Here is a 27,713-nt window from a genome sequence, read left to right on the forward strand (position 1 = left end):
TCCTCTGTCTGAGTGTGGTGGTGCATATTTGTCAATATTCTTATAATACCAAGTGATAGAAATGCAATCTCAGACAGGAAAAATTGTTGATCCATAGAATTCAGGACAGGATATTAACAAGAGCCTCAGGAGCAATAGTTACGAACCAGAGACTTGCATCCCTCTCAGATTCTCTCTACCCCTTGTTTCCATGTCTCTGAAAATTTCCAAGTTTTCCTCTCTTATGCAGAGCAGTTATCTCCACTTTATAGGAATTATAGCCACTGACAGTTTCCAAAGTGTATATTTCATGGCTTCCACTAAGGCTTTGGTAACACACACACACACACACACACACACAGTTTTGGAGAGGGATTATGATTAGCCCAGTTTGTGTTTATATATATATATATATATATATTTTTTTTTTTTTTTTTTTTTAAAAACCTTACTTTCTGTTTAATTCGTTTTGCCAAACAAACACAGTGAAAACTTTAGTCTGACTAATTGTACAGAAAATAGAATTTGTAACCAGTAGCAAATATAACAGGATAGACCTAAGTCCCTGGCAGGCTGGATTTCCATCAACAGGTCACCTAGATCCCCTTGTAGATGGCCTCCTGGGAGGGAGGTCCTAGGAAGCCGAGGCACAGATCTGCCAGTCCTCATCAGAATCACAGGCTGCACCTGGGAAGGAAAAGCACAAAAAAGTAGAACTGATGTTACTTGGATCTCTTATCACTACACACAGAAGAGTTGTCTCTGATTGCCAGCCAAACTCAAGGTGTTGTCTTCCCAAAGCCATAGTCCTCCAGCATCCCATCTGCATCCCTATGGGATAAGTTTCAAGTTTCCCATGATATATATATATCATGGGAAATGATTGACCAATCAAATTTGGATGTGGTGGGATCATCTAAAACTATGACAGTTTTCATAAAAACCACATATTTGGGTTCAATAGGAAGAGATGTTTCCAGAGCAAGGATAGCATGACATACAGGACTTTGAAAATACTGTTTCTACCAAAAAAGGGTGGCCACATGGCCTCTATCCCTGGGGGTTAAAAGAAAAGGAAAAGACCCTCAGGAATATGTGCCTACCTCATCTAGTAGCTATAGCCCCTCTTCATAATTTTTGCCTTGTGATTCTTCACTTGGGAAAAGAAATTCCCAGCTAAGTCAGTTTAGCTGTGCCTTCAAATTTCAGTGAGCTGTTAGTTGTGCCTTCCAAATTCCAGTGGACTGAAACAAAGCTATGACTCTAGTAAGTAGCCAGCAATGTGCCTTCATTTTGTGGAAGGAATTTCTGCTCCAACGACCAACATATTAGTCATCTCTTCTCAAGGCAGGTAGTGACCTGAGAATTCTGTCTGTTTCCTGAGGACTGCTCCACTATGCAAAGGCTGATGAAGTTTCGGGTCCTCTGGGGCATCCACATGTCCTGCCCTGGCTTCCACCATGTCCCTCAGCACCTGCGCTGCCAATCTTTATCAGGAGCTGGAGCCCTAAGATTGAATGACTACGACAGACCTGAGGAATTTAACTTTGCAAGTGATGTACTGGACCACTGGACTCAAATGGAGAAGGTAAGGAGGCCTCTTTGTTTGGTGCAAAAACAGGATTCACCTCCTTCTCCCAAAGGAAGAGGGGCACAGAACTATAAGGGCTTCTGACTAAGCTTACAATTTTCATGGGAAAAGCTTATGTTTTGGGGTTAAGTTCTCAGCCTGGATACTTCCTCTATTCTCTAAGCTCCAGTGGCTTTACCGGTGAAATGGGGATAATCTCATTTAAGAAACAAGATAGTAGGTGAAAGTATCTGGTACTCAGTCAGGTAATCATGACCAAGTGTCAAATTCTAATCACAGGTCAGCAAGTTGATGTTGGTCTGAATTCTCATCTTCAACTAATGAGACTGTGAGTCTAACTAGAATTCATCTCATAAAATGTGGGCTTGACTTTAGGTTACACCCAGAGGGAGGGTGTAACCTTGATTGTGCACATGAACATCTGACACATGTAACTAAATCATATCATCTATCTTCCTATGAGGATGGCAGGTATAGCTGGAGTCCTCCCTATCAACTACCTACTTAAACGTGGCTTTAGGGTATATCCAGAGAAACCCATCCCAGTTTTCTCTGCAAAAAAATGCATTCTTGGTTTCTCTTTTCCCAAGAGAGGCACAGTGGTGACACTAGGAGTTGGATAGACAATGGGGGGTGTTTCAGCTACAAAGTTCCAGCTGGCATTTTCCACATTGTGAAAGCCCACTCAACATTGTATTTGTTCAGAAGAAAGAATTCACCTGATATGGAGTCAAGGAGTTGATTATTTTTAATTTACCATAAGCATACATTCATACTGAAAGCTTAAGGCTGCAAAGGTTAAGGCTACTGTGAGTGATGCCGGGATTTGTGATCTCCAGAGGAGAAGATTTTGATCCGGGGCTGGAGATGAGGCTTGATCACTCAGAACTTTCTGTGTAGCAAAGTTTTATTAAAGTATAAAAGAGATAGAGAAAGCTTCTGGCATCGACATCAGAAGGGGGCAGAAAAGATACCCCCTTGCTAGTTTTTAGCAAGGCATTATATACCTGTTAGCAAGCTGCTAATCTGATAAAAGAAATGCCTCAAGACTGAGAGAGTTATGGTTACTGAGAGAGTTACTGAGAGAGTTAAGTCCCCTCTCCCACAACATGCATTTTGAGATAGAATGGCAAAAGGGGAGTGATCTCCAGCCATAAAACAATTGACATGAATCTTGAAGAAAGGCAGATTTCCAAGCAAATACATAGTTTCATTAACATAGCTTAAGCAAACTGTTTCCATAAGAAAAATGCACTGGTTTGCTGAGCCATTAGCAGCTCAAGGTTACCTTCAGACAGAACCAAGTGTCCTCATGACAACACAGGATAGGAAGAGAAAAAAAGTCTGCCACTTGCGGTTTATTTCCTCCTGTTGCTTGGAGAGCTCTGGCCTTCCTACCTGACTGTTAACCCTCTCAATATGTTAGTATTCAGAACTTATATGCCTTTTATGGGGACTTTTATCCTACCTCCATCTTTTTCCTTTTTCTGAATTTCCAAAAAACTCCAAGGAAAATAGAGCCCTCACTTTTGGAGAGCCCTTTTTGTTTATGTGCCTTGCCAAGCACTTTGTGCTTATTATTCTGATAAGATGGACACTTTAATCATCCCCTTTTTTGAGATAAGGAAACTGAAGTTACAATCGTTCAAAAATCTACGGAATTTGCTTATCTAATAAGTGGAGGAGCAGGATTTGGGTTCAGGCTGTCTGATTCTATAAGTCAATCTTTAACCTGGCCTCATGAGATGACAATGTCAAAACATCTCTGCTTTCAGACTACAAACTGACTTTCATCACTGCCCAGATCAAAAATCTGGTTAAGATCTTTTGAATCACCAGATGGGCTGGAAATGTCATAGTTTTTATTCTGCATAATATCTTCATAAGTTCCTTGTTAGTTCACACATCAACCCATGGAGATTATCACCATGTAAATATTTGCCCAGGGAATGCCACATCTTTGCTGGGATTTATATTGTCAACTAAAAAAATACACACACCTAAAAGTTTTAGGTTTTATTTGGTGGGAATTTTAGGACTCGAGTCCAGGAAACAGTATCTCAGGTGACCCTGAAAGAGCTTACTTCAAGGAGGCAGGGGAGGAGCCAGGCTCTACACAAGACATATGCATATGTCTGAATAAATTTGCATATGTTTGAATATGAAAATTAATGTTAATTAAGAAAAAACTAAGTCTCTCACATAAAGAGATTTAGCAATCTTCTATGTGTCCAGCCTTGCTGAAATCACTTCTTTCATATGCATCTAACTCTCTGGGGCCAATCCTGTTTTCTTTATTGTTAACATACAAATTTCTTGTTTACCACAAGAGATGGTGAACGTGGCAGATGGCTGCCTCTCACATCCCCCAGCTCCTCGGCACTTACCAGGAAGGAAGTACCTGATGGCTTCCAAATAGATGTCTTTGTTTCACTGTGGCTCATAAATTTGCATTTGGAAAAGGCTTGTTTACTAGAAGACCACAGAGAAGGAAATATTTCATTTTACACTCCCTCCCTGTGGTCAGAAGTTAAACCTTATTGGGAGACATTTCATGACCATTGTTTCTTTTTGTCCCATGGTGCTTGGAGGCTCATCTCAGATCAGGTGAAAGTTCTTTATTGATATGTCACTGCAGGTGTTAATTTCCAGAGTAGGCCCATTGATGGATAATAAATGGATCTGGATCTTCTATCTTTCTAACCTAATAGGATCCAGGAGATATTTCCCTTGTTGCTTCTTCTCATACCTAAAATCATACTATTACAATTATTCTAAGTTATAAATGTGATGTATTTCTTCAAGATATTTATCTGTCTTTAATTTGTCCAGGGGCCTGGTTATACATCATGTACACAAGAGACAACAATCTTATAAAATAAACAAATTATAAGCAATACAGCTAATAATGTTAAAGTTACCAGTAGAGACTTAAGCCATGAGCTTCCAGAACTGAAAGGTTGCTGCTGAGCCATAAAAGACACTGGGATTCTTGGCCTCCAAAGGAGAGTAATTCAATCCAGGGCCAGTGACGAGGCTTGATCACTCAGAGCTTTTGTGTAATAAAGTTTTATTAAAGTATAAGAGATAGAGAAAGCTTCTGGCATAGACATCAGAAGGGGACAGAAAGGGTGCCCCCCTGCTAGTCTTTAGCCAGATGTTATATAGCTACTAGAAGTCTGCTAGGTAGAGAAAGGAAATGTCTCAAAACTCAAAGACTGGCACCAGGCCCCTCACCCACAACATGCTTTTTGAGATAACATTGGCACAAGATGAGATGTCCTGGGCCAAAAAATGATTGACATGAATCTTGAAAGGCAGGTTTCTAAGCAAAGACACAGTCTCATTAACATATCTTAAGAGATTATTTGCATGAGTAAAACATACACATTTGTTTGAGTCTTAGGTGGAACCAACTTGAAGAAAGACAGTGTATAGGGTAAACACATAGTTCATTAACATAGCTTAAGATAAACGTTTCCATAAGAAAAACACATTGGTTAGCTAAAGGTTTGAGAAAACTTTTAGGTTAACTTGGAGAAAAGTTAAGTTCAGGTGGAACCAGGTGTCATCAAGACAACACAGAATTTTAAAAGAAACCTCCTTTTAAATTTGTATAGAGAAGGGAAAAAAATCTGACACTTGTAGTTTGTTTCCTCCTGCAGCTTAAGAGAGAGATAAAAAATATCTGACACTTGCAGCCTATTTCTTCTATTTGGGACCTCTAGACTTCCTGCCTGTTACCCTCTCCAAACCAAATCATCTTTCTAAAAGATCACCAAATCTAGGAAGTGGATCATCTAAGGCAGAAATCTGATTTTTCATATGAGTCGTTAAATGCATAATATTAGACAATTGTGGTATATAAACATAACATTTAGTTTGAATTATAGCACAGTTGCCCCCTTGAGATACTGTAAGGATATCAAGGGCCATATGATTTTGCAATTCAGCGTTTCATATCATAGAGACTTCAGAATTCGCCTGGTTGCTAGGCCTTTTGAGTGAATTTTGTCAAAGCTTTAATGTGAGAAATAATATTTTCCAATCTTACTGAAGGCCCCAAAATAGCTGCTAAGTTATCATATCAGTGAAGTACAGATCTCTTGGTCCATCAGGCTCGTATTGATGGTAAATTTGCTGGAGTCAGATCTAAGTTTGTTTGTACAAAAGTAACCTTGAGCCCAAGGGAATCCTAAAGTTCACTTTCCTAGCCATCTCAGCAGAAGCCAAGGCCATAGACTGGACCCACAAAGCCATTGAGTCCCATTAGGTGCCAGCCAGTATATTTCTGGTCATCTGACCCAATCTGTTCCATACTAACCACTATCTTTATGAGAAATGGTATATTGGCAGTTTTCATAAGACACTTAGCCTAATTTTTTAGTGTTATTAGGTTGATTATCTTTGATGTAATTTAATTGTTCCCAGCATGGTGGGGGTGGGGGGTGGGGGGGCTTAGGCTTAGATGACCATAGCCTGGTATTAGCCAGACAAATCCATCCCATAACTGAGGAAACATTCTTCCTAATAGTCTGGAGTTTACTTTTTTTTTTTAAACAAGAATTTAGCCTGTTGTTCCATTAAAGTAACCTTAAGGGAAAATTCACATTTATGGCCAGGTTTAGAATAAATATATTTGATTGACCAGGTAGGTGGGTCCCATCTAGTGACATCAGTACTAGCCCAGACTGAACTATAATTCCTTTCTTCTAAAATATATAAACTTTCTAAGAGCCATTAAGCCAGAGCCTTGGAGGGGAGAAACACACAAAGGTAAACTAGAGGTACTGTTGCTGCTACTGCTGCTGCTAAGTTGCTTCAGTCATGTCTGACTCTGTGCAACCCCATAGACGGTAGCCCATCAGACTCCTCCGTCCATGGGAGTTTCCAGGCAAGAGTACTGGAGTGGGTTGCCATTTCCTTCTCCAACCAGAGGTACTGGATGCAGGTAATTGACCACAAACCCAACAATTTGACTGATTTCTAAAATTTGCATAAGATCCTGCCCATGATAGAAAAATATTTGATTCATGTGCAAGAGTCTAAGACACCAAGAAGAAAATGTTATGAACAATCATATGGGTTCAGGTCTAGTATCTTAGGTCAGACTTCTGCTGGTGTCTTTTTATCCTGGTGTTGGTGTTTTCTTATTATCAGAGCACTGCTTTAACGTGAGTTTGAGGACAGCAGAGAACTGCTCCAGCCTGGTGTAGGAGACGCTTTTAATTGGAAATATGAATCCAAGAGGCAATTCCCTTCAGTTTTGCTACACATGAGCTTACTAAAATTACCTGATAAGGGCCCTTCCATCTAGCTTGGAGGCAGTCCTTTAAGTGATGCATTTTTCTATATACCTAATATCCTTGTTTCTCAAGAGGCAGGTCAGATGGTCTGGTATTTCCCATCCCCTTCAGAATTTTCCACAGTTTATTGTGATCCACACAGTCGAAGGCTTTGTGGTAGTCAATAAAGCAGAAATAGATGTTTTTCTGGAACTCTCTTGATTTTTCAATGATCCAGCACATGTTGGCAATTTGATCTCTGGTTCCTCTGCCTTTTCTAAAACCAGCTTGAACATCTGGAAGTTCACAGTTCATGTATTGCTGAAGCGTGGCTAGGAGAATTTTGAGCATTATTTTACTAGCATGTGAGATGAGTGCAACTGTGCGGTAGTTTGAACATTCTTTGGGATTGCCTTTCTTAAGGATTGGAATGAAAACGACATTTTCCAGTCCTGCGGCCACTGCTGAGTTTTCCAAATTTCCTGGCATATTGAGTGCAGCCCTTTCACAGCATCATCTTTCAGGATTTGAAATAGCTCAACTGGAATTCTATCACATCCACTAGCTTTGTAGTGATGCTTTCTAAGGCCCACTTGACTTCACATTCCAGGATGTCTGGCTCTAGGTGAATGATCACACCATTGTGATTATCTGGGTCATGAAGATCTTTTTTGTACAGTTCTTCTGTGTATTCTTGCCACCTCTTCTTAATATCTTCTGCTTCTGTCAGGTCCATACCATTTCTGTCCTTTATCGAGCCCATCTTTGCATGAAATGTTCCCTTGATATCTCTAATTTTCTTGAAGAGATCTCTAGTCTTTCCCATTCTGTTGTTTTCCTCTATTTCCTTGCATTGATCGCTGAGGAAGGCTTTCTTATCTCTCCTGGCTATTCTTTGGAACTCTGCATTCAAATAGGAATATCTTTCCTTTTCTCCTTTGCTTTTTGCTTCTCTTCTTTTCACAGCTATTTGTAAGGCCTCCTCAGACAACCATTTTGCCTTCTTGCATTTCTTTTCCATAGGGATGGCCTTGATCCCTGTCTCCTGTACAATGTCACAAACCTCCGTTCATAGTTCATCAGGCTCTCTGTCTCTCAGATCTAGTCCCTTAAATCTATTTCTCACTTCCACTGTATAGTCATAAGGGATTTGATTTAGGTCATACCTGAATGGTCTAGTGGTTTTCCCTACTTTCTTCAGTTTAAGTCTGAATTTGGCAATAATAAGTTCATGATCTGAGCCACAGTCAGCTTCCGGTCTTGTTTTTGCTGATTGTATAGAGCTTCTCCATCTTTGGCTGCAAAGAATATAATCAATCTGATTTTGGTATTGACCATCTGGTGATGTCCATGTGTAGAGTCTTCTCTTGTGTTGTTGGAAGAGGGTGTTTGCTACGACCAGTGCGTTCTCTTGGCAAAACTCTATTAGCCTTTGCCCTGCTTCATTCCGTACTCCAAGGTCAGGAAGCAACAGTTAGAACTGGACATGGAACAACAGACTGGTTCCAAATAGGAAAAGGAGTACGTCAAGGCTGTATATTGTCACCCTACTTATTTAACTTATATGCAGAATACATCATGAGAAACGCTGGGCTGGAAGAAGCACAAGCTGGAATCAAGATTGCCGGGAGAAATATCAGTAACCTCAGATATGCAGATGACACCACCCTTATGGCAGAAAGTAAAGAAGAACTAAAAAGCCTCTTGATGAACGTGAAAGAGGAGAGTGGAAAAAGTTGGCTTAAAGCTTAACATTCAGAAAACTAAGATCATGGCATCTGGTCCCATCACCTCATGGGAAATAGATGGGGAGACAGTGGAAACAGTGTCAGACTTTATTTTTTTGGGCTCCAAAATCACTGCAGATGATGACTGCAGCCATGAAATTAAAAGATGCTTACTCCTTGGAAGGAAAGTTATGACCAACGTAGATAGCATATTAAAAAGCAGAGACATTACTTTGCCAACAAAGGTCCATCTGGTCAAGGTTATGTTTTTTCCAGCGGTCATGTATGGATGTGAGAGTTGGACTATGAAGAAAGCTGAGCACTGAAAAATTGATGCTTTTGAACTGTGGTGTTGGAGAAGACTCTTGAGAGTCCCTTGGAGTGCAAGGAGATCCAGCCAGTCCATCCTAAAGGAGATTAGTCCTGGGTGTTCATTGGAAGGACTGATGCTGAAGCTGAAATTCCAATACTTTGACCACCTCATGGGAAGAGTTGGCTCATTGGAAAAGACCCTGATGCTGGGAGGGATTGGGGGCAGGAGGAGAAGGGGATGACAGAGGATGAGATGGCTGGATGGCATCACCAACTCGATGGGCATTTGAGTTTGAGTAAACTCTGGGAGTTGGTGATGGACCAGGAGGCCTGGCGTGCTGTGATTCATGGGGTCGTAAAGAGTCGGACATGACTGAGCGAGTGAACTGAACTGAACTGAATATCCTTGTTGTAAGTCATGGGACATCTGATCTTCATTTGAGGATAGTTTACTGTGTTATGTTTCAGAAACAAGTTTAGAATGCCTTGTCAATACTTTGGTTAAACACTTGCAATAATATGACTCCTTTAAATAATACAGGATCATATAGACATTTATCCAGTCTCATTGGTCTCCGTGTAAGGGAGACAATGATGTTTGCCAAAAGAAGTGGATCTGATGCTGAGGAGAACCAATGGAAGAACCTTAGGCCAAGGAAGAAGCATCTGTTATTTTAGCCAATTGAGTTTTAATTGTTCCATTTCTTTTTTCCACTAACTCAGAAGACTAGGGGTGATAGGCACAATGGAATGTTGCATAATCAGCCAAATTTCCTTAACAATTTTTCCAGTAAAATTGGTCCTTCTGTCACTCTGCAGTTTAAAAGGGATTATCCAGAAGGGAATCACTCATTCTAAAATCACTGTTTCTAAATTTCCCTACTGATTGTGCCATGGCCCTTCTGCATGGTTAAAGATTTGAGTACAATGTAATTAGGAAACTTGGGTATTTCTGTAACATATAACATTTCAGTATAATCACTAGAATTATGACTGATAACATTATATCAGGACATATCAGTTGTAAGGGATTTCATAAAAAATTTGGAATATCTGTATTAGGGATATTTATCTATACATTGTAGCCTAAAGTTCATTTTTAATCACTTGACAATGTTTTTCAATCAAAAATACCAAGTAAGCTAGCTTAACGTTCATCTCTGAGGTTCCTCAGAGAAGTTTCTTTGAAGAATCCATCCCAGAGTCAGCTAGAGGCTAAAAAGCATGGTTATATTTTGATTTGGGGAAGTTTATTAGAAATATAAAAAAGATTTTAAAACACACGATCACAGATCACTGAAATAATACCTATTCATTTAATGAAGGTCACAAAGAAAATAAATATAGAACATTTAAGGGCACAGAAACTCACACAACCTGTTATCAAAAGGAACATTTATAACACGGATAAAATTTCCAGTCTTGCATTAGCTCACTTAACAAAGCAATTTACTTTTGTCAGGGGAATGGGTAATTTCTTCGATTCTATCTTGTCACAACAAAAATTTGAAACAACAGATGTTAAATCCCTTGGCACATCACAGCTCTCGGACAGTCCATGTGACAGCTCTCGGCTCTCAGACAGACCATGTTATACCTCTTGGTTCTCAGACAGACAGTGTTATATCTCTCAGATGGATCAGTGTTACAGCTCCGTGTTACAGCTCAGTTTTATTTAGAAAATAAGAGGAAAATACATCCTCGAGGTGTGAGGGCAGGCTGACCCAAAAGACGCAGAGAAGAGAGAGAGAGAGAGAGAGAGAGTGAGTGAGGGAGAAAGACCTCCGGCCCTTTGGCTCCTCTTTTTATATGTTCCCTCCACCACCACCACCCCCACCCCCACCCCACCCCACCCCCACACCCCGCCCCGGGCCTGACCTATGTAAACTGGGCTAGCAGGAGTGCTGTTTGTTCTATCTGAGGTCCTCACTCTGGTTCTTGTACCTTCCTTTGTTCTATTTTCATGGACTTTTCCCTTCCTTGTCTTTTAGCCACCGCCATTCTGGACTCATTTTTCCTATTCTATCTACCTAACATTTCCTCCTCAAGAGATGGGAGGCCCAATTCCCATTGAAGACTCAATGGGAATAGAGTCTTCGAGGTCTTTCTGGCTGCTTCTTACTGAACTGGGATGGTGAGGGACATTGGGCCTCCCCCTGTTGCTAGTCTCAGACCACAGAGTCCTTATAGTGGTGTCCATCTAAGGGTGAGTGTTATTTTCTGTGGTCAGCTGTAGTTTTATATATCCTTGCTTGAACTGGCACTACATGTGGTAGTTTGTTGACCTGGGCAGAGACAAAATGGGTTAGACAATTGATAATACATGGAGCAATCATAAGCAGCATCAATATGGCATAACAAGGACTAGTAGGGGCATTAGCCAACTCCAAATTCCCTTTGCCAGGATGGCTCAAGTCCTTCCTTGTTCAGGGATCAGAAAATCTATCTCCTGTCTGTTTTGGAGTACAACCTCTGCCAAGCTGTGTTGGCTCTTTAGAGCTATCCTGAGAAATATCCCCAGAAACTAGATTTTGGGGGTATTCATTGGAATGGCACTCATTTGTTGTTCTGAATAGGTATCTGAGAGCTCCCAGGGGCTCACAGGTGTATTGAGTGTCCTCTTCTGTTTTCTTCCACGGCTTGACTCATGAGTAGTGAATCCAGGAGTCATGTCCTGGTACCATGACCAGTGTGGGGGTAGAAAGTATTAACAGGGTAGGGGCCCTTCCATGTGGACTGGAGTTGAGCCTTTGGGGATCCATCTTTCCAGACTTTAATTAGGGCTTGAGTCCCTGGATCATACAGTGGTGACCCCTTAGAATCTTTTGGGTTCTGGTTCATACCCCACAGGCATATATCCTGCTGGAATTGCCCAATGACCACGGTATAAAACTGGAGGGTCTGAGCCTCTGGATCTAGGAAGAGGTCATTGACATAAACAAAAGGTCTCCCATATAGCATCTCATAAGGACTAAGACCAACCTGTTCCTTAGGGGAAATAGAGGTGCAGAGGAGAGCTGTTGGTAAAGCCTCCTTCCATCCCAGGGAGGTCTCCTGGGTTATCTGTTTTATCCCTGATTTCAAGAATTGGGTGGCTCTTTCTACTTTTCCTGAAGACTGAGGCCTCCAGGCACAATGGAGATAATAAGTAATGCCCAATGCTTTAGAGACCCCTTGGGTGACCTTAGAAGTAAATGACATACCATTGTCACTTTGTAATGACCTGAGCAGACCAAATCTCAGAATGATTTCATGAAGCAGGTTTTTGTTTTGTTTTGCTTTGTTTTGTTTTACCATCTCCTCAGCCTTCTTGGTCTGGGTGGGAAAGCCTTCAATCCATCCTGTGAATGCATCTGTCATGACTAATAGGTATTTTACCCTTGAGAAACTGGCATCTGGGTGAAGTCCATCTGCCAGTCCTCTCCTGGGTAAGTCCCACATTGTTGGACAGGCTGGGCCAGCTGGGGTCTTTGAGCTCTTTTGGGGTTGTTTAAATGGCAAGTGGGACAAGAGGAGACCACTTGCCTTATAGTCGTTTGGAGGCCTGTTCCTCTGAAGGACCTTTCTAGTAATCTTTGGAGGGCCTTTTCCCCTAAATGAGTGGTGGCATATAAGGAGTTAACCAACTTCCATTGGAGGTTCCCAGGCAGAAAAAGGAGTCCCTCCTTTTGGAACCACCCCATATGATCTTCTTGAAAGCCCTCACTCTTAGCTTTAAGAGTCTCGCCTTCAGTATATGAAGGCGTTTCTGACAAATTAGTCTGTAGAACTAAGGTGGCAACCCCTATTAGGTCACTGTTCTGTAACACTGCTCTCTTAGCTGCCTGCTCGGCTGCTTGGTTCCCTCGTGCCACTTCCGTGCTCCCTTTTTGGTGTCCTTTACTGTGGGAGACTGAAACCTCAGTGGGCAGATGGACTGCCTCCAAGAGTCTAAGGATTTGATCACCATATTTGATTGGGGACCCTCGGGTGGTCAAGTGGCTCCGTTCTTTCCAAATAGCATCATGTGCATGTAGCACCAGTAAGGCAGACTTGGAGTCAGTATAAATGGATACTCTCTTTCCTTTTCCCAGCTCTTAAAGCTCAAGTCAGGGCTATGAACTCAGCTAATTGTGCTGAAGTACCTGGTGGCAAAGGCTTAGCCTCTATGGCTCAAAATTGGAGGCTACTGCATATCCGGCTCTTCTTTTTCCATCCAAGACAAAGCTGCTTCCATCAGTGTACTGGATTTCCTTAGGGTTGGTCAGAGGATCTTCCGATAATCGCTCTTGGGAATTTGTCCAGTGGTCCAAGGTTTCTAGGCAAGAAGGAAAGGGGAGAGAGCCCTCGCGGGTAAGCAGGAGGGTGACTGGGTTAAGAACCTCACAAGGGGATATGGTGAGGCCTGGATTTTTCCATCAGCACTATCTGATACCTGAGGATTCTTTGATCAGACATCCATAAATGGCCTCTCCCATTTAGGAGTTGTTTCACTTGGAGGCTGGTAAAAAATTAGTTAGTTTGTGCCCAAAAAAGAGCTTTAAAGATCTTCTATCAGGATTGCAATAGCTGCAAGATTTCAAAGGCAGGGAGGCCAGCCTCAGGTGGTTGGGTCGAGCCTCTTGGATAAGTGAGCTACAGGGTGGGGATCCCAACCTTTGAGTTAACACTCCCAAGGCTATTCCCTCTCTTTCGTGGACATAAAGTTGGAATGCTCTTTCTGGGTCTGGCAACATCAAGGCAGGTGCTTGCGTTAAGGCTTGTTTCAGTGTAGCCTCTTCTTTCTTTTGAGGAGTTCCCCACAACAGTGGGGTTGAATCATCCCGTCCCTTTAAGCTTTCATATACTGCTGCTACTGCTAAGTCACTTCAGTCGTGTCCGACTCTGTGCAACCCCATCCCTGGGATTCTCCAGGCTGGAACACTGGAGAGGGTTGCCATTTCCTTCTCCAATGCATAAAAGTGAAAAGTGAAAGTGAAGTCGCTCAGTCATGTCTGACTCTTCGCGACCCCATGGACTGCAGCCTACCAGGCTCCTCCGCCCATGGGAGTTTCCAGGCAAGAGTACTGGAGTAGGGTGCCATTGCCTTCTCTGAAGCTTTCATATAAGGGCTGGGCAATTAGGCCATACGTTGGGTGTCCAGATTCTACAATACCCAGTTAGCCCCAGGAAATCTCCCAATTGTTTTTGAGTCGTGGGGGAGGGCAACTGGAGGATTCCTTGTACCCGATCAGAGGACAGCCCCCTGGACCCATGTGTAATTTGAACTCCCAGCTAAGTGACCTTTGTCTCAACCATCTGTGCCTTAGCATGGGAGACTTTATATTCCTTCTCTGCCAAAAAGTTTACAACCTGAATTACATGTTGGTGGGCATTTTTCTCATCTGGAAATCAGATTAGTAGGTCATCTACGTATTGAGAAGGGGACGACAGAGGATGAGCTGGTTAGATGGCATCACCAACTCAATGGACATGGGTTTGGGTAGGCTCCAGCAGTTGGTGCTGGACAGGGAGGCCTGCAGTGCTGCAATTCATGGGGTCACAAAGAGTTGGACAAGACTGAGCGACTGAACTGAACTGAACTACGTATTGTACTATTTTCCCATTAGGTCCCAGGTCCAGATCTAGGAGATCCTGGCTAAGGGCCTGTCCAAACAGGTGGGGGCTATCTCTGAACCCCTGAGGTAATACTGTCCAAGTCATCTGTTGGTGTCTTTCTTCTGGGGCCTCCCACTCGAAGGCAAAAAGATATTGTGATTCTTTAGCCAGTGGTATGCAAAAGAATGCATCTTTGAGATCCAAGACTGTAAACCACCTGACACTGGGTGGGATTTTTCCCAAGATTACTTAGGGGTTGGGTACTGTGGGATGGAGGGGGTCTACAGTTTCACTTATGATCCAGAGATCCTGAACCATTTGCCAGATTCCGTCCTTTTTCTTTACTGAGGGGATTGGGGCGTTACACAGTGAATTGGTGGGGACCAATAGCCCACAGCAAGAAATTTATTTATTAAAGGCTGTAGTCACTCCTAGGAGAAGGCAGTGGCACCCCACTCCAGTACTCTTGCCTGGAAAATCCCACGGACAGAGGAGCCTGGTAGGTTGCAGTCCATGGGGTAGCTAAGAGTCGGACACGACCGAGCGACTTCACTTTCACTTTCATGCATTGGAGAAGGAAATGGCAACCCACTCCAGTGTTCTTGCCTGGAGAATCCCAGGGACGGGGGAGCCTGGTGGGCTGCCATCTATGGGGTCGCACAGAGTCAGACAAGACTGAAGCGACTTAGCAGCAGCAGTCCCTCCTGAGTCTCTCTCCTAAGGGGATATTGTTTCCGGTTAGGAAACCGAGTGGGATCTCGGAGGACAATGATGACTGATTCAGCTTGGTGGGCTCATCCAAGAGTCCCCTGGTCCCACACCTGGAGGTTAATTTTGTCCACCCATAGTTTTTGGTCCCTCTCTATTGGAGAGGGTATAATGGATTTTTCAGTAGTAACCAGAAGCTGTAGGACTCTAGGGGCTGAAAAGCTTCCCATCACAAGGGTGGTCCCCAGTTTTGTGAGTATATCTCTTCCCAATAAGGAAGTAGGACACTTGGGGACCACCAGAAACTGATGGGAAAATAGTTGTCCATCCCAGCAACAAAGAAGTGCTCGGGTGAATCTTTTAGTAGTTGTTTTTCCTGTAGCACCCAAAATGGTACAGGTTTGGGAGAAGGCTCTGGAGTAGGCGATCAAGACAGAGTAGGCAGCCCCCGTGTCAACCAAGAAATTTTCAGACCTACCTGCCACATCAGGTTGCACCCTTGGCTCCAGCCCTGTGATGGTTATGTGCGACAGACGGTCTGGCTGGAGCGGGCTGCTTCAGTCCTGTTGAACCATCATGAGGGAAGGTTTGGTGCTTGACCTTGAGGCTTTTGGGTGCCCAGGGCAGAGTGCCACCCGATGTCCCAGTTGATGGCATTTATAGAAAGCCATTTTAGGAGACTTGTCACGGTTTGGACACTCTTTGGCCCAATGTCCGCCTGTCTACAGATTAGGCATTTGCTCGTGCCTTGTCCTTCAAGGACTCAGGGTTTGCCATATGGCTTCCCTGGAGGGTGGCCAGCATCTGGGCATGCCTTGTCTCTTTCTTTTTTTCCCTCTCCTGGGCCTTGGCCTCCTTCTCCTGTTCTCTGTTATAAAAGGTATTGGGGGCTGTCTGGACCATCTCATCTAAAGAGGAAGCAGGGTCCTGCTGCTGTAGCTGTTGTAACTTTATTCTGATATCTGATGCACATTGGGACAGGAATTTGTCCTTTAAAACCACATGTCCCTCTTAAGAGTCTAAGTCCAGATTGGTAAAATTTTGGAGGGCCTCTTTTGGCCTTTCCAGAAAGGCAACGGGGTTCTCACTGTGCTCCTGAGTTACTGCTGAGACTGGACACGGTCCCACAACTAATAGGCTTCCTTCTATTTGCATGGGTGGACTTCCTTAGGGGTGAGTCTTTCTGGAGCTTATCCTACCCAGTACTGTTGCCACCTGAGAGTCAGGCGTCCCCGGGTCAGGGTGCAGATCCCCAGGCAGGCTGAGGCGTGACAGCCTCCTGGAGATCGAATCGCCAGGCAGGCCGAGGCAGGTGGTCCTCCTGAGAATTGGGTCCCTGGGCAGGTCGAGGCATGATGACCTTCTGGGACCCCTGGACTGGTGGATCCCAGAGCAGGTTGAGCCATGACAAATGTTAGAGGACCAGATCCCTAGGCAGGTCAAGGCAGTCCATGACTGGAGTTGGGCGTCCCCAAGGTCTCCAGCATGAGCAGTGCTGGGTAGGATTAAGGGGTTGTAATTTTAACTCATTGCCAGTTTGTTCACCACAGATGGGAACAGATATCATGATGTAAAGCAATCCAAGCCTGTGCCCTGAGACTGGGAACCTGGTGAAGCAGTCATAAGCCTTATCCTCTTACTGCTCTAAGGGATTGTAAGTTACTGATCTCCTCCCCTAGTCCTCCATAAGAGCAGTTTAGGGTGTCTCCAATGGTAAACAATTCATTGTCATAGGCCCACTTTAGGTAATAACAGAAGCAATGACAAAGGAGTGGGTTATCTGGCCCTGTTAGGGGCATTAAAGTGTTTTACTAATAGGCTGCGTGGAGCAATGTTGCCTACAAGGGGGCAGGGTCCTGGTTGTAGGAGTTAGTGTCTCAAGAACAAATTGGTAAGAGACAACAGATAAGATGTTCTATAAAAGTGGAGTGAGATTTGATCCTGGGGTATGTTTGTAACCTTCAGAGAAGAGTGCTAAAGGTTTTGGCCCAAGCGGCCTGCAGGGCCAACTCCCAAAGTGGCAAATATTATCCCCAGAAACCAATTGCCTTTGAAGGGGTGCCAACTTATGGACTTCTGTGTGCCTGTCCCTAGCGGGTTCACTGAGAGATGCTGATGTTGCACATGTTGTAGGAAACATGGAAGATGAAGACCTGAATATCTAAAGGGATTGGATATTACACAGTATTTCCTTCCCAGGGGCCAGCTATTTTCTGATTGTCCCTCCAGAAGATTGTAGAGGCAACACTGGGGACCTGGACGGGGCTCAGGAAAAGAGCATGAAACAGGAGGGAAGGGGGCAGGGCACAACTTTTGAAAGAATGACACAGCACAAAGGCATAACATAAACCAATTAAAATCAGTTGAGTCCAAGATGACAAGTCAGATTCGAGGAAACCTTAATCTCTGATCTGTAAGCTAAATGACACACCCAGAGGTGGCAGGACTGCTCCAAGGCACTGTCAAAAAGATGAGGAGTAGGTGGTTCCCCAATGGTTGAAATGATCCTCCCACTCCTCAGCAATTGAATTCACCTCCCCACTCGCAAAACCTAGCCAGACCACATTCCATGGCCTAAGTACATGGCCTAAGCCCTTGCCCTCTGCAATGGCCCACACCCTGCAGAGTGTGCTTCTCTCTGAATCCTAGCAAATCCACCTCTTACCTATCGCTGTGTCTCACACTGAATTTTTGCAATGAGACATCAGAGCCTGAGCTTCACTAGGTCCTGAAGCCAGGAATCATGGGTTTTGGCTGGGCTCAAGTCCCAGGAGAGAGGAGCCGAAGGATGGGAGGAAAAAGCAGTAGGCAAAACGTGCCGAGGAATCCCCTTCATAGCCTGCCAGAAAATTTGCTAAATACCTGACCTGTGCTCACAGTTTTCATTGGCCTGGTCCTTGGCACAAAGATTAAGGACAGAAGAACCCCCACCAGCTTGGGCAACAGCTACTGGGGCTCAGCAGATAGTGCTTTTGGGACATACTGAGGAGTAACATTTCCAGAATCCCTCAGTTGTGCCCACTGCCATTAGCCTTTTCGCCGAGTGTTCAAGGAAACAAGAAATGAGAGATTGTAGAGGAATTAAAATCTCATGAGGCATATGTCCCTCCAGCCATAAGAGTGAGGACCTCCTACCTAAACTGGAGGTCATCTCAAATCTGAGACTGAGCCCCGTGAGCTTTCTACTGAGTTAGTTTTTCACTGTCCCAATTTCCAGCATGATGGGCTTCTTGTCACTTCCCCTGTGCTGAGTTTTCTTCGCGTTCCACTTCCACCATGGGAGCTTTTGCCAAGTCGGGCTCCTGCTGTGCTTGGCCTTCTCCTTGCGGGGGCCACACTGAGGTTGTTTCAGCCAGGTTAAATCGGAGTCAAGGCAACATAAATGTGTGGGGAGCATGTAATTTCCCCAGTTCTGTCTCATCACAACAAAAATTTGAAGCGACCGATGTTAAAGCCCTCGGCACGTCACAGCTCTCAGACAGTTCATGTTACAGCTCTCAGCTCTCAGACAGACCGTGTTATAGCTCTTGGACAGATCAGTGCTACAGCTCCGTGTTACAGCTCAGTTTTATTTAGAAAATAAAAGGAAAATACATCCTCAAGGTGTGAGGGCGTGCTGACCCAAAAAACACGAAGAGAAGAGAGAAAGAGAGAGAGAGGGAGAAAGAGAGACAGAGAGCACGTGCGAGCATGGGAGAGAGACCCCCTGCCTTTTGACTCCTCTTTTTATATGTTTTTTTCCTCCCCACCCTGGGTCTGCCCTATGTAAATTGGGCTAGCCAGGAGTGCTTTTTGTTCTACCTGAGGTCATCACTCTGGTCCTTGGACCTTCCTTTGTTCTATTTTCACAGGATTTCCCCTTCCTTGTCTTTTAGCCACCGCCATTCTGGACTCTTTTATCCTATTATAACTACCTAACACTTAGTTAACGTCAATCTAAACGTCATTCATTCTTGACTGTGTGTAAAGCTTTTTTCTCAGGGCTCTCTTCATAATCTCTCATCCCTTTTTGGATCCAACTTGTTTCTCCTTTTTCATCCAAATAAAGTTAACCAGCCCAATTTTTCTTTTTCCTCACTAAATTGTAATTCCATCTTTCATATCTTCTTTATTGAAAACTTATCTTTCCTACTGTATCCTGAAAAGCTATGGCATTATTTCTAATAGCCTTAATTTCAAACTTAAATTAGAATGCTCAACTCTTAAAACCTTAATTTTAGTAAAACTAAGACGTAAGCAATTATGCACTGTCTTTACATTGGCATTTTATAAATTGGTGAGCTTAAACATCAGTAATAATTTTTAAAACATTTCTTTTTTATCGATAATATCTTAGGTAATACCATTTTCATAATATTTTCAAATACCTTTAATTTTTCTATCTAGTAATTAGTCTCAGTATTTTTTAAATAAACTTTCATCACATGGCTTAAATCAGCACAGCTTTAGAATCTTGTTACTAAACAACTGGAAAGATCATTTTAAGTAAACATTTCTAAAATATGATTACTTCAAAACTTTTGTCCCAAAGTTTTTAATCTCATTTATATTTACCTTGAATCTTCATCATGTCCAGTTATTTTCTTGCAAGAGATTAGTAAGGTCTTTATTAAACCTAGGTAACATAGAGTATTATACTTAATTTTGATGACTCTTGGTGATTTAGTCACTAAGTCGTGTCTGACTCTGGTGACCTCATGGACTGTAGCCTGCCAGGCTCCTCTGTCCATGGAATTCTCCAGGCAAGAATACTGGAATAGGTTGCAGATTCTTTACTGACTGAGCTACAAGGGAAGCCCATGACATATATTAATTTAGATCCACAAACTTAAACATTAATATCAAGTATCAGCTTAACAGTGAATATTTTCCAATTCACCTGAACCTGAAAGTTATCTTGGCCAGTTTTCTTTAAATGTAGTGATTTTTATTAAAATTAAGTAGAGTTCTTTATAAATTCAATTCTAATGATAGAAGTAGAGATATCTCATATGTATAATGTGTATACAAACATAAGCAAATTGGAGATCTCATGGCTTTGTTGCAGGAAGGGGGATATCTTCCAGGGCCCAAAATTGGCTCTTGTCTAACACTCAGAATTGAATTGTCCAAGGAGACACATGTGTTGACAAAGCAAGAGATTTTTTTGGGAAAGGGCACGCGAGTGGGGAGCAGTAGGTTAAGGGAACCCAGGAGAACAGCTCTGTCACATGGCTCGCAGTCTTGGGTTTTATGGTGATGGGATTAGTTTCCCGGTTATCTTTAGCCAATCATTCTGACTCAGAGTCCTTCCTGGTGGTGCACGCCTTGTTCAGCCAAGATGGATGTCAGAGAGAAGGATTCTGAGAGCTGGTCAGACAAGTGGTGTCTCCTTTTGACCTTTTCCAAACTCTTCCTGTTGGTGGAGACTTACTAATTCCGTGTTCCTTACTAGGACCTCCTGTCATAAAACAACTCATGCAAATGGTTACTATAGTGCCTGGCTAGGGTGGGTGGTTTCAATCAGTGTGCTTCCCCTAACAGCTTTACTAAAAGTTTAAATATGAACCTGAGAACCCGTTTTGATTCCTGGGTCCTGAAGATCTGCTGGAGAAGAGATAGGCTACCCACTACAGTATTCTTGGGCTTCCCTCATGGCTCAGCTGGTAAAGAGTCTACCTGCAAGGCGGGAGTCCTGGGTTCTATCCCTGGGTTGGGAAGATTCCCTGGCGAAAGGAAGGGCTACCCACTCCAGTATTCTGGCCTGGAGAATTCCATGGGCTGTGTAGTCCATGGGGTCGCAAAGAGTCGGACAAGACTGAGCAACTTTCACTCACTAGATATGAACCAGGAAGTACAATATTGATGTAAAGTTACTGATGCTAGTTAACAAACAGTTGGAATACCATAAAGTTGCTTGTTCAGATGATTATGGCTTACTGTCTGTAAAGTTTGGCTGAGGGAACATTCTCAGCAGTTTTGATTTAAAACTGCCACTTTCCCCCCTCCTCATTTTTAGGTTTCCCAGGTCTTGCCTGTTTAATTGGGCTTAGTCGCAGCTCCTAAAGGCCTGTATTCATATTCTGGTATAGACATTTGTGAGACAAAGGCAGTTGCTCAGTTTTTAAAAGAATAGTTTTTTCACCTAAAGTTACTAAAATCAGTGGCAAGATTTTTAATCAAACTGAAATTTAATTTACAAGGTTCTATGTTTTGTAACTTTAAAGTTTGAATCTATCATGTCTTCAAAGATTTGCACAAGGCACTTAGCAAAGACTTTTCTGAGTTTATAAGTTAAACCAAAGCAAAATCACTATTTTTCTTTAATTAACTTTTGTATGTTAGTTCCCTGTTTACTTTTTTTGTATGACTCGGGTAACTATTGGTTTCCCCAGTACATTTAGTTAATATTTCCTTAGTGGCAATCTCTATGCCTTGTTTATCCCACAGTATAATTAAATAAGAATTGTAACCACCTTAAAGAAAATCCATTTAAAAATATCAATTGATATACCTTTATCTAAATTCCACCAACCTCTTTAACTTTAACTCTAGTTTTCCTAAGGACCAATCAACAAGCTTTGATCTTATGGGAGAATTGTAAGGTATAGTTCAGGCCGAGGCAGAAAAAGAGAGATGACCTCAACGGAACTCAGTTCAGTTCAGTTCAGTCGCTCAGTCTTTGCGACCCCATGAATCGTGGCACGCCAGGCCTCCCTGTCCATCACCAACTCCCGGAGTTTACTCAAACTCATGCCCATCGAGTCGGTGATGCCATCCAGCCATCTCATCCTCTGTCATCCCCTTCTCCTCCTGCCCCCAATCCCTCCCAGCATCAGGGTCTTTTCCAATGAGCCAACTCGTCCCATGAGGTGGTCAAAGTATTGGAATTTCAGCTTCAGCATCAGTTCTTCCAATGAACACCCAGGACTTATCTCCTTTAGGATGGACTGGTTGGATCTCCTTGCTTGCACTCCAAGGGACTCTCAAGAGTCTTCTCCAACACCACAGTTCAAAAGCATCAAATTTTTGGCGCTCAGCTTTCTTCACAGTCCAACTCTCACATCCATACACGACCACTAGAAAAACCATAGCCTTGACCAGACGGACCTTTGTTGGCAAAGTAATGTCTCTGCTTTTTAATATGCTATCTAGGCTGGTCATAACTTTCCTTCCAAGGAGTAAGCATCTTTTAATTTCATGGCTGCAGTCATCATCTGCAGTGATTTTGGAGCCCAAAAAAATAAAGTCTGACACTGTTTCCACTGTCTCCCCATCTATTTCCCATGAGGTGATGGGACCAGATGCCATGATCTTAGTTTTCTGAATGTTAAGCTTTAAGCCAACTTTTTCCACTCTCCTCTTTCACTTTCATCAAGAGGCTTTTTAGTTCCTCTTCACTTTCTTCCATAAGGGTGGTGACATCTGCATATCTGAGGTTATTGATATTTCTCCTGGCAACCTTGATTCCAGCTTGTGCTTCTTCCAGCCCATCATTTCTCATGATGTACTCTGCGTATAAGTTAAATAAGCAGGGTGACAATATACAGCCTTGAGGTACTCCTTTTCCTATTTGGAACCAGTCTGTTGTCCCATGTCCAGTTCTAACTGTTGCTTCCTGACCTGCATACAGATTTCTCAAGAGGAAGGTCAGATGGTCTGGTATTCCAGTCTCCTTCAGAATTTTCCACAGTTTATTGTGATCCACACAGTCGAAGGATTTGGCATAGTCAATAAAGCAGAAATAGATGTTTTTCTGGAACTCTTGCTTTTTCGATGATCCAGCAGATATTGGCAATTTGATCTCTGGTTCCTCTGCCTTTTCTAAAACCAGATTGAGCATCTGGAAGTTCTCAGCTCACGTACTGCTGAAGCCTGGCTGGGAGAATTTTGAGCATTACTTACTAGCGTGTGAGATGAGTGCAACCATGTGGTAGTTTGAGCATTCTTTGGGATTGCCTTTCTTAGGGATTGGAATGAAAACTGACCTTTTCCAGTCCTGTGGCCACTGCTGAGTTTTCCAAATTTGCTGGTATATTGAGTGCAGCACTTTCACAGGATCATCTTTCAGGATTTGAAATAGCTCAAATAACTTCCAAGAGGGCATCAGAGGGCAGACACACTAAAACCATAATCACAGAAAACTAGTCAATCTGATCATAGGACCACAGTCTTGTCTAACTCAATGAAACTAAGCCATGCTATGTGGGGCCACCCAAGATGGTTGGGTCATGGTGGAGAGGTCTGACAGAATGTGGTCCACTGGAGAAGGGAATGGCAAACCACTTCAGTATTCTTCCCTTGAGAACCCCATGAACAGTATGAGAAGGCAAAATGATAGGATACTGAAAGAGGAACTCCCCAAGTTGGTAGGTGCCCAATATGCTGCTGGAGATCAGTGGAGAAATAACTCCAGAAAGAATGAAGGGATGGAGCCAAAGCAAAAAAAAAAAAAAAATACCCAGTTGTGGATGGGATTGGTGATAGCATCGGACTGGTCCGATGCTGTAAAGAGCAATATTGCATAGGAACCTGGAATGTTAGGTCCATGAATCAAGGCAAATGGGAAGTGTTCAAACAGGAGATGGCAAGAGTGAATGTTGACATTCTAGGAATCAGCGAACTAAAATGGACTGGAATGGGTGAATTTAACTCAGATGACATTATTATATCTACTACTGTAGGCAGGAATCCCTTAGAAGAAATGGAGTAGCCATCATAATCAAGAAAAGAGTCCAAAATGCAGTACTTGGATGCAATCTCAAAAACGACAGAATTATCTCTGTTTGTTTCCAAGGCAAACCATTCAATATCATGGTAATCCAAGCCTATGCCCCAACCAGTAACACTGAAGAAGCTGAAGTTGAACAGTTCTATGAAGACCTACAACACCTTTTAGAACTAACACCCAAAAAAGATGTCCTTTTCATTATAGGGGACTGGAATGCAAAAGTAGGAAGTCAAGAAACACCTGGAGTAACAGGCAAATTTGGCCTTGGAATATGGAATGAAGCAGGGCAAAGGCTAATAGAGTTTTGCCAAGAGAATGCACTGGTCGTAGCAAACACCCTCTTCCAACAACACAAGAGAAGACTCTACACATGGACATCACCAGATGGTCAATACCAAAATCAGATTGATTATATTCTTTGCAGCCAAAGATGGAGAAGCTCTATACAATCAGCAAAAACAAGACCGGGAGCTGACTGTGGCTCAGATCATGAACTTTTTATTGCCAAATTCAGACTTAAACTGAAGAAAGTAGGGAAAACCACTAGACCATTCAGGTATGACCTAAATCAAATCCCTTATGACTATACAGTGGAAGTGAGAAATAGATTTAAGGGACTAGATCTGAGAGACAGAGAGCCTGATGAACTATGAACGGAGGTTTGTGACATTGTACAGGAGACAGGGATCAAGACCATCTCCATGGAAAAGAAATGCAAAAGGGCAAAATGGTTGTCTGAGGAGGCCTTACAAATAGCTGTGAAAAGAAGAGAAGTGAAAAGCAAAGGAGAAAAGGAAAGATATTCCCATTTGAATGCAGAGTTCCAAAGAATAGCCAGGAGAGATAAGAAAGACTTCCTCAGTGATCAGTGCAAAGAAATCGAGGAAAACAACAGAATGGGAAAGACTAGAGATCTCTTCAAGAAAATTAGAGATATCAAGGGAACATTTCATGCAAAGATGGGCTCGATAAAGGACAGAAATGGTATGGACCTGACAGAAGCAGAAGATACTAAGAAGAGTGGCAAGAATACACAGAAGAACTGTACAAAAAAGATATTCATGACCCAGATAATCACAATGGTGTGATCACTCACCTAGAGTCAGACATCCTGGAATGTGAAGTCAAGTGGGCCTTAGAAAGCATCAAGGGAAGTAGGTCTCCTTTATTTAGGCAAGGAGGGGCGACAGTCAGTCTAATGATCAGGCTGAGGGCAAGAGGGATCAGGGAGGCTTCATATTTAAACGGAGGTTTGTGGAAGGGAAACATTAGTCAGGTGGGATGTTTTGGGTATTCTTGAGATGGCATTTGTAGTTGGGCAGGGGGTGATAAGCCTTCTGGGCAGGGAGTGATAAGTCCCAGATAGATACAACTGGCCTGGAGCATCAGGTTGAGACCTAAAGTTCGGTTTTGTTTTCTCTGATGATTCAGCAAGGGCCTTTGAGACTGTTGTTTTCTTTTCTAGGCCCGAAGACTCCTTCAAGAGTTTAGAAAGCTTTTTCTCTTTGTTCCCTGTTTGTTTTACCTACTTTTATATAAAAGACTCTGAGATCCCCAGATTTGGGTAGAGTTGAGGAAGTCAGGCCCTTTGACCTAACTGTCCAAATATAACTGTTGGTCAGATATCCCAGGTTAAATTTTTCTAACCCTTAAATATATAACTTTGAACTTTAAACAGAACAGACTCGTTTGGCTTTTAATGTTGGGGATCAGTAGGAGGTTACTCTTGGCTCAATTAGGTAGTGTAGTAATATCAAATATTGTTTAATCACATTAAGATCTATTTTATTTATCCCACTTAAAATAACCATCGAAAGAATTTTTTTATTGATTTGAGGTAACTGCTTTAAAAAAAATTTTTTTTTACCTCACTTAAATAGTATTTAGATATTTTTCAAGTTTTTTGTTGATATTCTTCAGTTCTGTTCAGTCGCTTAGTCATGCCTGATTCTTTGTGACCCCATGGACTGCAGCACGATAGGCTTCCATGTCCATCACCAACTTCCAGAACTTGCTCAAACTCATGTCCATCGAGTGGGTGATGCCATCCAACCATCTCATCCTCTATCATTCCCTTCTCCTCCTTCCTTCAATTTTTCCCCAAATCAGGGTCTTTTCTAAGGAGTCAGTTCTTCACATCAGGTGGCCAAAGTATTGGAGCTTCAGCTTCAGCATCAGTCCTTCCAATGAATATTCAGGACTTACTTCCTTTAGGATGGACTGGTTGGATCTCCTTGCAGTCCAAGGGACTCGCAAGAGTCTTCTCCAACACCACAGTTCAAAAGCATCAATTCTTCGGCGCTCAGCTTTCTTTATAGTCCAACTCTCACATCCGTATATAACTACTGAGAAAACTGCAGTTTTAACTAGACGAACCTTTGTTGGCAAAGTAAAGTCTCTGCTTTTTAATATACTGTCTAGGTTGGTCATAGTTTTTCTTCCAAGGAGCAAGCATCTTTTAATGTCATGGCTGCAGTCATCATCTGCAGTGATTTTGGAGCCCAAGAAAATAAAGTCTGTCATTGTTTGCATCGTTTCCCCATCTATTTGCCAAGAAGTGATGGGACTGGATGCCATGATCTTAGTTTTCTGAATGTTGAGCTTTAAGCCAACTTTTTCACTTGCCTATTTCACTTTCATCAAGAGGCTCTTTAGTTCTTCACTTTCTGCCATTATGCTGGTGTCATCTGTATATCTGAGGTTATTGACATTTCTCCTGGCAGTCTTGTTTCCAGCTTGAGCTTCATCCAGCCCGGCATTTCTCATGATGTACTCTGCATATAAGTTAAATAAGCAGGGTGACAATATACAGCCTTGACGTACTCCTTTCCCAATTTGGAGCCAGTCCATTGTTCCATGTCCGGTTCTAACTGTTGCTTCTTGACCTGCATACAGATTTCTCAAGAGGCAGGTAAGGTGGTCTGGTATTCCCATCTCTTTCAGAATTTTCCACAGTTTATTGTGATGCACACAGTCAAAGGCTTTGGCAAAGTCAATAAGGCAGATGTTTTTCTGGAACTCTCTTGCTTTTTGATGATCCAGCAGATGTTAGCAATTTGATCTCTGCTTTCTCTGCCTTTTCTAAATCCAGCTTGAACATCTCAAAGTTCTCAGTTCACATACTGTTTAGGCCTTGCTTGGAGAATTTTGAGCTTTACTTTGCTAGCATATGAGATGAATGCAATTGTGCAGTAGTTTGAGCATTCTTTGACATTGTCTTTCTTTGGGATTGGAATGAAAACTGACCTTTTCCAGTCCTGTGACCACTGCTGAGTTTTCCGAATTTGCTGGCAGATTGAGTGCAGCATTTAACAGCATCATCTTTTAGGACTTGAAATAGCTCAACTAGAATTGCATCACCTCCACTAGCTTTTTTCATAGTGATGCTTCTTAAAGCCCACTTGACTTTGCATTCCAGGATGTCTGGCTCTAGGTGAGTGATCATACCATCATGGTTCTCTGGGTCACTGTATAATCTTATCAGTATCTGTAAGGCCCACTGAGACGAAGGTCACAGTAAAGCTTCCTAAACCAGTTTTTCATTACAAAAAAAAAAAAAAAAGTTATTATTTTAATTTCACTTTTGTTTTATAAATACAACAGAGCAATTGTTTACAATGACAGAGTTCTCAATTTAATAATTTTAGTAGTTTCTCTAATTTTGAAAGGAGTCATCATTTGGCCACCAATAAATTATACCTCCACAGAGATGCAACCAATTGAGATGCAAAAAGTGAGACCTCTTATAGGCCTAAGAGGAACAAACAAACACACAACAGAAAAATATAGAAAGATCAGATAGAACATTTACATCTCAAAGACAT

At 42.5% G+C, this 27,713-nt stretch overlaps 1 protein-coding gene across 1 annotated transcript in view; it reads left to right on the forward strand.

The window, feature by feature from the left end:
* The first annotated feature begins 1,375 nt into the window (after nt 1–1,375).
* Nucleotides 1,376–27,713, forward strand: part of LOC133064035 (acyl-coenzyme A synthetase ACSM1, mitochondrial) — a 61,209-nt gene continuing 34,871 nt past the window's right edge. The window contains exon 1 of the mRNA XM_061153978.1: nt 1,376–1,567. Within this exon, the coding sequence (XP_061009961.1) occupies nt 1,376–1,567 (192 nt within the window). The remainder of the gene's footprint in view (nt 1,568–27,713) is intronic.

This window comes from Dama dama, chromosome 10 (assembly GCF_033118175.1).
Source record: "Dama dama isolate Ldn47 chromosome 10, ASM3311817v1, whole genome shotgun sequence".
NCBI lineage: Eukaryota > Metazoa > Chordata > Mammalia > Artiodactyla > Cervidae > Dama > Dama dama.